We start from the raw sequence: 10,729 nt of genomic DNA, 5'->3' as shown, positions 1-10,729 counted from the left end.
TTGATATGGAATATTTATTATATTCACTTCCCAATGGAAAAATTGGTTGTGAACGAAATGTATCGAATTTCGTAACGTCCAAAGCTACCAATACTTTAATCCCTATATATTTATAAGCGTCTACAACGAGAAACAACCATATCATATATATTTAGTTATTATTCAATATAAAGTATCGAATACTATATAAATACGTGACATGAATATATGTCAAATTACTTGTCTAAAATTGATGATATTCCATGAAAAAGAATGAAAAATAAACGTCGGCAACATATCACCAGCAAGTATATAAACCCACGCAACCAACAGTCTGGTCTTGTTTAATTGTGTGCTGAAGGTGTAGGGAGTGAGTCGCGTATCCACTACCATGTCGTCCAAACCTTCGTATAGAGTTGGTGAGTAATGACAGACATCACCAAGATATTAGTGAATGTGTTCGTATTGTGTGTGTTACGTCCAGTTCTGCTTGAAGCCGCAAATGACATGTCTGCGACGCCATGGTTACGTAGTGACGCCGATGCGGATGCGGCGTGGCGACATGGCAAGAGGCATTGCAGTCTTAATAACGCTGTATTTTTAATCTACAACTCGCAAGTGTGTTGCGAAAATTTGTTACGACGGTTTTATATGTTGGCGCCTCCCAGAAAGCTGTCTTCTTAACTGTCAACAATGGAGCGGGCAGATCGAACCAGTGTATGTCTTTGACAGTTTGTTGAATATACGTGGTAACTATTCAAAAAGCGGCAAGTTCACTTTGACTTTGCCATGATGTTTTTTATTTGAATCGTCGAGCCTGACAAGGAATAATAATTGGTGCAAACATCGGTGTATATGTTGAACCTTCAGTTTACAATTGGCTTGAATGTTTGATTTCATAATATCATTATGAAACAATAGATCGAGTTTTACAGATTGAAAAATTCTACTGGACATGCCATATCCATTAAGAAATTCAAAAATGCGTGTGGAAATAAATTTGAATTGTTAGCTTGTGTGTAGCTATTATTCCTAGTTGTGAATTTGCATTGTTTTTTTTTTATTTGATGTTTGTTAAATTGCACTGGGTGTCAAAAATTTAATCATGTTAAATATCATGTGTGACAGGCAAGTTACGTTGGAGCACTGTACATACTTCATCATATTGTTCTTAATTGCAATGCTACTTTGTTATTGTTTTGGATTGATATAAGTAGCAGTTTTGTTTGCAGCATTTTATGTTGCAAGAAGTCCAATTTGGACCATTTATCTGGTCTACCTTACTGGCAGCACCACTATAGAGCCACGAATCTGTGAAATAGCATGTTTAATGATTCTCTGCCACCAAGATTGTGCTAGGACTTCTCTCCGATGAGTTAGCAAGTGACGACTTCTCCCTCGGTTTAGGTAGCATTCATACACTTCTCGTTTTACCCCAGAAAGGCACACTGAAGGAATATGTCAATTAAAAATTAAACATTAATTTGGTGATTATATCAACATTGTTTTTCTTGGTTGAAATCAGTAACTAAAAACTTTGCCAAAAGTAATATACAAGCAACATCTTGGACATCAGCAAACTTTGAGATGCCATGTTTATCTTTGATGTGAAAGACAAATTAAAACGGAAGTCTAGTAAATAGATCTACTCGAGTGTGATTACCTCTAGGGATGGTAAATGCATACCCCAGAGGAGGTTAGGTTAGACTTCCATTAGTTTGTCTTGGACAAACAAAATCAAACATGGTGTCTCAAAGCTTGCCAGTATCCAAGGTGTCGCTAGTATATTGCAACTTTTTTTATTGATTTTTGCTAATATAAATGTATGTTGACATTGTTTTACCAAAATTGTATTTAATTTTCTAATTTATTGCCTAGGTGTGCTGGAGATTTACTCTTCCATTTTCCTTTGAGTCTACTACTATTGGGTAAATGAAGATAACATTGGTGCTGAAAACAATATAATTGTAGTCTTATAAACAACATGCATTTTGGTGATGTAACTGTAAGTGTGGCACTGTCCTGTAGTTGTCTTGCAATAGGCCCTAAGACCAGGAAATCGGCCGCAGTTGTTTGTTTACCTACTAGGTTTACTTGATATCTTGAGGTTTTTCCTGACAGATGTGATGGTCCACTGCTGCTTCCAGATCTAGTGTCAGTACAAAATGACCACTTGATCTGGTATAGTATGAGGGGTTGTACATCAATTGGTGTAGTACAGTGCTGGGGGTTTGTCTGGCACAGACGTCTGTATAGCCACTGAAAAGATCTTGTGAATTTGTTTGGAATTAGTGAAGGACAGCATAGTGCGAGGTGCTGTCCTTTATGCATTGATTGCATCTAGGGCATCTAATGTCAAGCAAGGCAAATTCTGCTGGCACTGATTTAGTGAGGATGTACGCATGCCAGTGTAATTGTGTCCAAGGACAAGTCTTTTCTCTAGGTTGATTTGTTGTAGTATTTTTGTTGGCAGTAACTATTGCTGGACAATATTGCACCAAAGGTGTTGAGGGAGTGGTAAAGGGGCGAGTTAAACCTCTTCAATATGGGGACACCCCTCATAGGTATCATGAGGTGTGAGTCGATATACAAGGAAGCTGGCATAGTCTTCATTATATTCATTTTGTAGTTGTAGATGAGTAACCCCTGAATACTGTGAACTGGTTTGATCACGTTTATTATTACTCAGAATGAAAGAGAATGAGCAATACAGCAATAAATATATATTTTATAACACGAATAGTGTGATGCATCGTGTATTAGGCATCTTGTTGAAGAGGTTAAGGAGAGCAGCAGGACAGGTCTGAGTTCGTTCTTACGTAGTTGGAGTTTCTCGGCCGTATTCCGCCGCTTACACGGCGCTCATTACAGCCCTATGCAACATTGTAAACAGATCTGTTTTAGGTCTTTACTATGATAAGCAAGCACAATACATGGTTAATGTTTTCCTTTTCATTGATGCACTGCCATCAGAAGAGTCTGTCTTATATACAATACTTCCCACTTCTTGAAGGAGGTATGGCCGGTTACCTGAAGGCTGCGGGTCTTCTGGAAGAGAGGCCAAGGGCAACAGATTGATCTGTAAAAATGCATAGGTCCCTAAAATAATGACTGCATAAAATTTATTCGGTCCATATTGCATATCTGGAATTTATTGATTTGCATTAATTTGTTTTTGGGGCTACATGATGGAAATTGTACAATAAGATATGATGAACCCAGATCTGGTGTTATGTAGTCTGCTGCAATATAAGAATGAAGCTGTATGGAACTTTAAGTATACAGTATTACGTATTGCAGATTTTCTTGCTTGTGCGTGATAAAAAAAAAATCTGCTAAGGACTGCTGGACTATGGTGTCTTGGCTGACTATATAGTGCCAGACTTTCAGCTAAAAGGGAACTTCTAGACAAAATGGGTTGTTTACATGGGGGGGGGTAGGTTGCACTAAATTAATAAAGTATTTAATATCTGTAATTATGAAGACTTGTTCTGAATGATCCTTACCTGGATTGACATCTGACATTGGCTAAAATAAATCTAATGGTGTCGTTAAGTAGGAGTAGAAACCTTTACATATTGTTTTAATTCTTTAAATGTTTATTTTCAGCTGACATCAACCTTGCTGATTTCGGTCGCAAGGAAATTGTCCTTGCCGAGAAGGAGATGCCAGGTCTGATGTCTTTGAGGCAAAAATATGGTACACAGAAGCCTCTGAAGGGAGCCCGTGTTGCTGGTTGCCTTCATATGACCATCCAGACAGCAGTTCTCATTGAAACTCTGGTGAGTAGTTTTCATATTTAATAAAAAGAAAAAAAAAATTGTACTAAACTTGATCAAGAAATGTAAGGAAAGGTGGCAGCAAATGGAATGGTTGTACTTGATATTGCCAGTTATCAAATTGACCTAAGATGTGCCAATGGGCCTGGTGTCATCACCTGCAGAGGTAGCCAAAATTTCATTTGGAGAAGGTGGGTTTGAATCATTCACACATTTTTTGAATTGTATATTCACAAACTGTAACAATACTTGCAAAATCCAGTCAGCTGGTCTTCAATAAATCTAGGCACTTTTCTTTGGCTACTCCTTGTAATGCAATCCATTGGTGGACAATTTTCCATCTGAGCAATCTGGTGGGCTAACTGTACTAAATATATCGGTAGCATGGATCTTGAGATCTGGGAGTATGACTTGCAGCTCTTGCCTTCATGTTACAAGGATAAAAGATACTCGTGAGATAGCTTTATTCATGTTAATTCAGTCTATGAATTTAAGGCCCTTGTCAGTTTCCAGAAGGCCATGAGTTTTCAGCAAGAGACTAGGGGCAATGGATTGATTGATTGATCTGTATTTTTAGCCCCCGTGATTCCTTTGTAAGGAGTATCTTCATTTATAAATCAGGTCGAACTTGGAGCAGAGGTGCAGTGGTCCTCCTGCAACATCTTCAGCACACAAGATCATGCAGCTGCTGCCATTGCTAAGACTGGAGTGCCAGTTTATGCATGGAAGGGAGAGACAGATGAGGAATACATATGGTGCATTGAGCAGACTATTTATTTCCCTGATGGTAAGGTAAGTTGACCTCCTTTGGTGTCTTTGAAATTGGAAGGATTTGTCTTGTAACATAAAGATGCCTGCAGGAGTTTTTATGGGGCTCTTGGTATCAGGAAGCTCCCTAGGTATATGTCCACATGAAAGTGGTGGTCATCAAGATTCATCATTTTCATTTTTCTCATTACTGCTGTTTGTGCTTCCAAAGTTTACGGCTCTACAGTGTCAACATGTTTGGTAAACCACCAATGTTTTCTAATGTATTGATTGATTTTTTTTTTTTAATCATGAGAAGCCAGTTCAAGATTAAGAATAAGTTCTGTATTGCCTGTATATAGACACTGAAGATAATTTTATCATTAAAAAGCTGTCAAATATGTGGTATTAGAGGTATAAGTATTTGAATTAGGCCATTTGCAAGGGTAGGGAATAGAATGTGTTAGAGGTGAATATAAGGTTGCATCTGGGTTGTTACGCTGCCATGGTTATTGAACAAATATATGGATAGGGTACAAGAGGAGGCAAAATTGTGGTAATTTGAGTTGGCAGGTGAGAGTAGATGGATGGATTTGTCATTTGTGGATGCTGCTGTTTGTGGCTGGTCTTGAGACTGAAGTATTTGGTGAATGACTTTGAAAGGGCGTTAAGAGAAAATTAAAATTATGAATGGGCAAATGTGAGCATGAAGATCAAAAGACTGAAGAATGTGGAGAGTTGAGTATTTGGAGGTCTTGTGTAAGTTCTTAAGGGCCTTGCTGTGAAAGTTTTGTTCCTAGCTGCATTGCCATTCCCGTTCACCCCACCCCTGAATCAATGAAAAGTGAGTCCCCATGTGATGGAGCAGTAGAAGTGAACCAGCTTGGGCTTTCAGACCCTGCCATATCTTGCTGCATTGCCTTTGGCTCTATGGTGTGATCGGGGATGTTAATGAGCCATTCTATGCAGGGTGTTGAGATAGGAAGGGTGGCGAATGGGATATGGTTCTTAGAGATGGTTGTATGCTTCGACTATACTACCCCTTGTAAGGAGATCAGGTATGTATGGCTATAGTATCCTTTTCCTTGCAGCCTTTGAACATGATCCTTGATGATGGTGGAGATCTCACCAACATGGTACATGAGAAATACCCACAGCTGCTGAATGACATCAAGGGACTCTCTGAGGAAACCACAACAGGCGTACACAACCTGTACAAAATGATGCGTGAAGGAAAATTGAAGGTTCCTGCTTTCAATGTTAATGATTCTGTCACAAAGGTTTGTCATGTGAAACTTTTAATCTTGGTTGTTTTGATTTGTACTTTTCCTTTTGCAATTGATCTTTCTTGCCTATCTTTGTCTTTCTTCCTCTTTTCTTGTATTTTAGTTGCATGGTAAATTTGCCAATTTGCTAAACATTTGTATCAAAGGAAATTAACTTAACAATTGGCACATAATTTGAATATGAAAATTTGGACAAATATTTTTAGCTTAAAGGTTGGGTTTCTTTTCAGAGTAAGTTTGACAACTTGTATGGTTGCCGTGAGTCCTTAACAGATGGTATCAAGAGAGCTACAGACATTATGTTGGCTGGCAAAACTTGTGTTGTTGCTGGGTATGGTGATGTAGGCAAGGGATCTGCCCAGTCTCTGCGTGCATTTGGTTCCCGAGTCCTTATCACTGAAATTGACCCCATCAATGCATTGCAAGCAGCTTGTGAAGGCTACCAGGTATGTAGAGTTTTGAGTAACCATCTAGTTCTACCAAGAGCAGAAATTGATGTCTATAAACCTATCTATATAACTCCCTTGTAAGGGAGGTAGCTAAGTAAAGAGGCACACACCCACTCCCATCCACCACCCTTTATGTTGGAATGATTGTTATTTATTTGGAGAGAATTGGGAGATAAGCCAGTTGTTGTTTGCTGATGACACTGCACTTGTAAAAGGATCGGAGGAGGAATTAAGGTGGTTAGTGATAGATTTTGGGAAGCTGTGCAAAAGAAGGAAGTTGAAGGTGAATGTGGGTAAAGGTGGGATGGTGGGTTGTACAATAGGAGAGAATGGCAGCAAATTGGAAGTATTACAGGAGAGAGACTGGTGGAAGTGGATAGCTTTAGATACTTGGAGCCACATATGGTGGGAAAGGGAGTGGAAATGGAGGAAGAATGTAGATTGGAAAAGGCATGGATAGACGGGAAGGCTTTGTCGGAGGTTTTGCAGATATATGGGATAGGAGGAAAGCTGTTAAGAGCAGTGGAGAGATTTTGAGTAGTAGAGCCTGTTAGAATTAGAAATGGAAAGTACAGGTGGTTTGAGGTGAAGGTGGGACTTCACTAGGGATGTGTTGTATTGCCATAGTTGTTCTATGTGTACATGGATGGGGTGGTGCAAGAGATAAATGCAAGGGTAATGTGTCAGGGGTTGAAGATGGTTAAAAAAAGTGGAGAAAAATGGGAGATAAGCTAGTTGTTTGCTGACAACACTGCTTGTAGCTGGATCAGAGGAGGTATTAAGAGTGATGTAGTTTGGAATGTGTGTGAAAGGAGAAAGTTGAAGATAAATGTAGGTAAACGTAAGGTAATGATGTGTACAAGGGGAAAGGATGGTAGCAAGTTCAAAGCAAGTATTAAGAGGCTAAAGGGGTGCATAGCTTTAGATACTTGGGGGCACATGTGGTGGGAAAGGGAGGTGTGGTGGAGGTAGAATGTAGATTGAGAGAAGCAAGTAAATGTCTTGGATTAGAAAGTGTAATGAGAAATGGACATTTGGGAATGAATGCTAAGAGGAGATTGTATGAAGGGGTGATTGTGCTGACAGCGCTGTTTGGGGCAGAAACTTGGAACATAAGAGAGGAAGAGTTCAAATGTGTGTGAGATGGTCTGAGAATTATGGTAGGGGTTACCAGGCTGGTTAGTGAGAAACAAGGTAAAGATGAGAGCAGGTGTGGATAAGGAGCTGGGAGGTAGGGTTGATGGAGTATTAGGATGGTTTGGACACATGGAAAGAATGAGTGAAGAAAGATTAGTAAAAGAGTTGTGGAAGGCAGAGGTGGATGGAGTGAACATGAGGGGACAACCAAGGATGAGATGGATGGATGGGGTAAAAGGGGCATTGAGCAAGGAGAGGGTGTCTTAAGAGGAAGGAAAGGAGAAGACGGGTGAGTAGAGAATAGTCGTGTATGGATGATACTGTGATGCAAGGGAGTGGGTGGAGGATGGGGTGTTTAAGGGAGTGGTTATGTGTGAATGATACTTTAATGCAGCCTTAATGGATTTCTCCCTGTTGTCTTTTTCTGCATGAGGGGATGGAGAGGGGGTTGCTGATTAAATGAAGTGGCCTTGCTGAGGATGTGCTGTCATGCTGTATTGCTTCAGACCGAGGGCAATGGAAGGAGGAGCCAAGAAAGATTGAGGGAGGGGTGGGGAAAGAGAGTGGATGTGGATGAAATAGGGGGGAGTGGAATTGTGCCTTTTGACTTTGGCTACCTCCCTTGTAAGGGGTAAAAGCCATTGGTATATGTATTTATTTGTAATTTTTATTTATTTACTTATTATTTTATTGGCTACCTCCCTTGTAAGGGGGGGAAAAAGCCTTTGGTATATGTATGTATTGTTTTATGTAGATGTATTTTTGTATTTCTAGGTGACAACCATGGAGGAAGCTATCAAACAGGGTACCTCCATATTTGTGACTACCACTGGTTGTCGTGACATCATCACAGGTGAACATTTCTTGGCAATGAAGGATGACTCTATTGTCTGCAACATTGGACACTTTGATATTGAAATTGATGTCAAATGGCTGGATGATAACTGTGTTGAGAAAGTTAATATCAAGCCCCAGGTTGACAGGTGTGTATTTTAGTTTAAAAATTATGAAAATGGACTGTTGTAGGTGCATGTAGAATGTCAAGTAGGGAAGTATTGACAAGGTAGGAAGAAGATAGTGAATAAATGAGGGGGCAGCAGCCCAAATGGATGTTCACATTTACTTCATAAATTAACACACTAAGGGACAACACATTGCTGCATGCCAGACTCCCTGATATCCATCCCTCTGAGTCCTCTCTCCACAAAAGGACGGAGTCCACCTAGCTAGACTGCGATGCGGCCACCACCCAGCCCTTCTAAGATACCAGAAGAGACTGGGTGACTGCATTGTGGACAAATCCCCAGGATGTAACACTTCACCCCATACTATTCAACGCATCATGGAAGACTGCATTATATACAATCACACATGCAAATAACACAACATACACTCTTCATATGTTTGCTTCCCACTCATTGATACATACTTGGAACAAATTAGACAAAGAAACGGTGTGTACAAACACTATTCAAGATTTTAAGGGAAAAAAACGATACTGATAGATACAAAGATGGGTCACCATGAGTATAGCTCCCTTCCCATATAATTCAACTAGGTAAATAAGGGATTTGTGGGAAAACCCTGTTTCAACTGTGGCATTCCTTGGGGAGACGGGACTGCTCATACAGATAGTCTAGGGAACTACTACTCTATGATTTTTTCCTGGAACTCTACACTTCCCAACCACTACATCTATTGGTTTATTTCCTACCTTAGCATTAAGGTCTCCCAATACCACTACATTGACATCTCTCCCTAATCCCTCTATGCACTCATTTAAATCCATCCAAAAAGCTTCCCTTTCCTCTACACTCTTCTCACTACCAAGCCCATATGCACTTACAAAAACCCACGTCTCCCTTCCCAGTTTCACTTTCATCCACATTGACCTGGAAGGAACCTCCTTCCACACCACTATATGCTTACCTATCTCTTCACTTACTATAGCTACCCCTTCTCTCCCTCGTCCTCACTTCACTCCTGAGAACCTCCCAGCTACCCTCCCAAACTCTCACTCGCCACATCCATCTTTCTTCACAAATATATTGCCTATTTCTCTATCTCTTAATGAAATGTTTAAATCTATATAAATTCTTACAAGTGTTTGTGAATCTGTATGAAATGCCATTTGTTTATTTACAGATACTTGCTAAAATCTGGAAACCACGTCATCATTCTTGCAGAAGGTCGTCTTGTTAACCTAGGGTGTGCCATGGGCCATCCATCATTCGTCATGTCTAATTCCTTCACAAATCAGGCAAGTTTTTTTCTCTCTCTCTCTCTCTCTCTACTTCTACTTCAATCAAATCCAGTCTTGCAGGTCCTTCACCACTATATTGTGTTTTCTTTCACCCATTGGGGCATTGCCATGTTCAGAATGTTGCCACAGGATCCTTTATTTCTCACTGTCTTACTCTTCCCATATCTCCACAATTAGATTTCTTTTTAATAAACATTTTCAGTTGCTATGGTTTTTAATTTTCTTTATTCTGCTTCATTCTGTGGTCTTCTTTTTGGAGAGAAGTGTTCACTGCAACATCCTTTCTTGTAATTTTAATCATTACCTCATCTTTTCTTCAACTTTGATGCTTCTCCTCAAATTAAATTGTAATATTATCATAGGTTATACTATAACTGCTGCTAGAATATTGACAGAACAAAGCTCTTTAGTGTTTTAACTCCTCTTACAGGTTCTTGCCCAGATTGAACTGTGGACAAAGCCAGGCCAGTACCCCATTGGTGTCCATTTCTTGCCCAAGATATTGGATGAAGAAGTAGCAAGACTTCATTTGAGCCACCTTGGTGTTAAGCTGACCACACTGACCACCCAACAGTCCTCTTACTTGGGACTCCCTCAATCTGGTCCCTTCAAGCCAGAACATTACCGCTACTAAGTATTTTCCTGTTCACCACTTTTTCACCTCAGAGTTTGAGGTGCACAGTTGTCCTCACTTGAGTGGTTAAATGATTTAGTCATGTTTCAGTTATTGTATGTGCTATTGAGTGTATGACTTAAGCTGTAGCTCTAGTACAGCATGGATGGCATTACATGTTCAAATTTCTTTATTAAAATTATTTCTAATTTTATTTATAGTTTCATTGTAATACTGAAAACGTTTGCACATTGGAGAGGAGGTATGACAACTTGTTAAGGATGATTACTAAGAAAGTGTAGAGAGGCAAAGAAAGCTGGGTAGAGAGAAGAGGGTGAAGAATGCAACTGGACAATTAAAACCCTGTAAACCACAGGGGTCTCACTAGTGAGAAGTAAAGTTTGCACCAAACTGCAGGTGTTATCACCGGCAAGGAGATAAGTGAAGGTCACCTCCTCCAGGTAACCAATATCTGG

At 39.8% G+C, this 10,729-nt stretch overlaps 1 protein-coding gene across 1 annotated transcript; it reads left to right on the top strand.

The window, feature by feature from the left end:
- Positions 1–286: 286 nt before the first annotated feature.
- Positions 287–10,467, top strand: Ahcy (adenosylhomocysteinase). The gene is made up of 8 exons (XM_076185297.1): positions 287–398; positions 3,589–3,761; positions 4,380–4,550; positions 5,597–5,785; positions 6,022–6,237; positions 8,152–8,360; positions 9,523–9,637; positions 10,071–10,467. Exons 1-8 carry the CDS (start codon positions 371–373, stop codon positions 10,272–10,274), a joined length of 1,305 nt encoding a protein of 434 aa, XP_076041412.1. The 5' UTR covers positions 287–370; the 3' UTR covers positions 10,275–10,467.
- The last annotated feature ends 262 nt before the right edge of the window (positions 10,468–10,729 follow it).

This window comes from Oratosquilla oratoria, chromosome 5, assembly GCF_046742065.1.
Source record: "Oratosquilla oratoria isolate Oo_2021 chromosome 5, ASM4674206v1, whole genome shotgun sequence".
NCBI classification, from domain to species: domain Eukaryota; kingdom Metazoa; phylum Arthropoda; class Malacostraca; order Stomatopoda; family Squillidae; genus Oratosquilla; species Oratosquilla oratoria.
The sequence above is the reverse complement of the archived record's forward strand: the minus strand, read 5'-3'. Positions and strand labels throughout refer to the sequence as shown.

Coding starts and splice junctions, on each gene's coding strand:
- Ahcy (XM_076185297.1), top strand. CDS start 371: ATGTCGTCCAAACCTTCGTATAGAGTTG. Junction 4,551..5,596: donor TTTATTTCCCTGATGGTAAG/GTAAGTTGACCT, acceptor TTTTCCTTGCAG/CCTTTGAACATGATCCTTGA. Junction 9,638..10,070: donor CTAATTCCTTCACAAATCAG/GCAAGTTTTTTT, acceptor CTCCTCTTACAG/GTTCTTGCCCAGATTGAACT.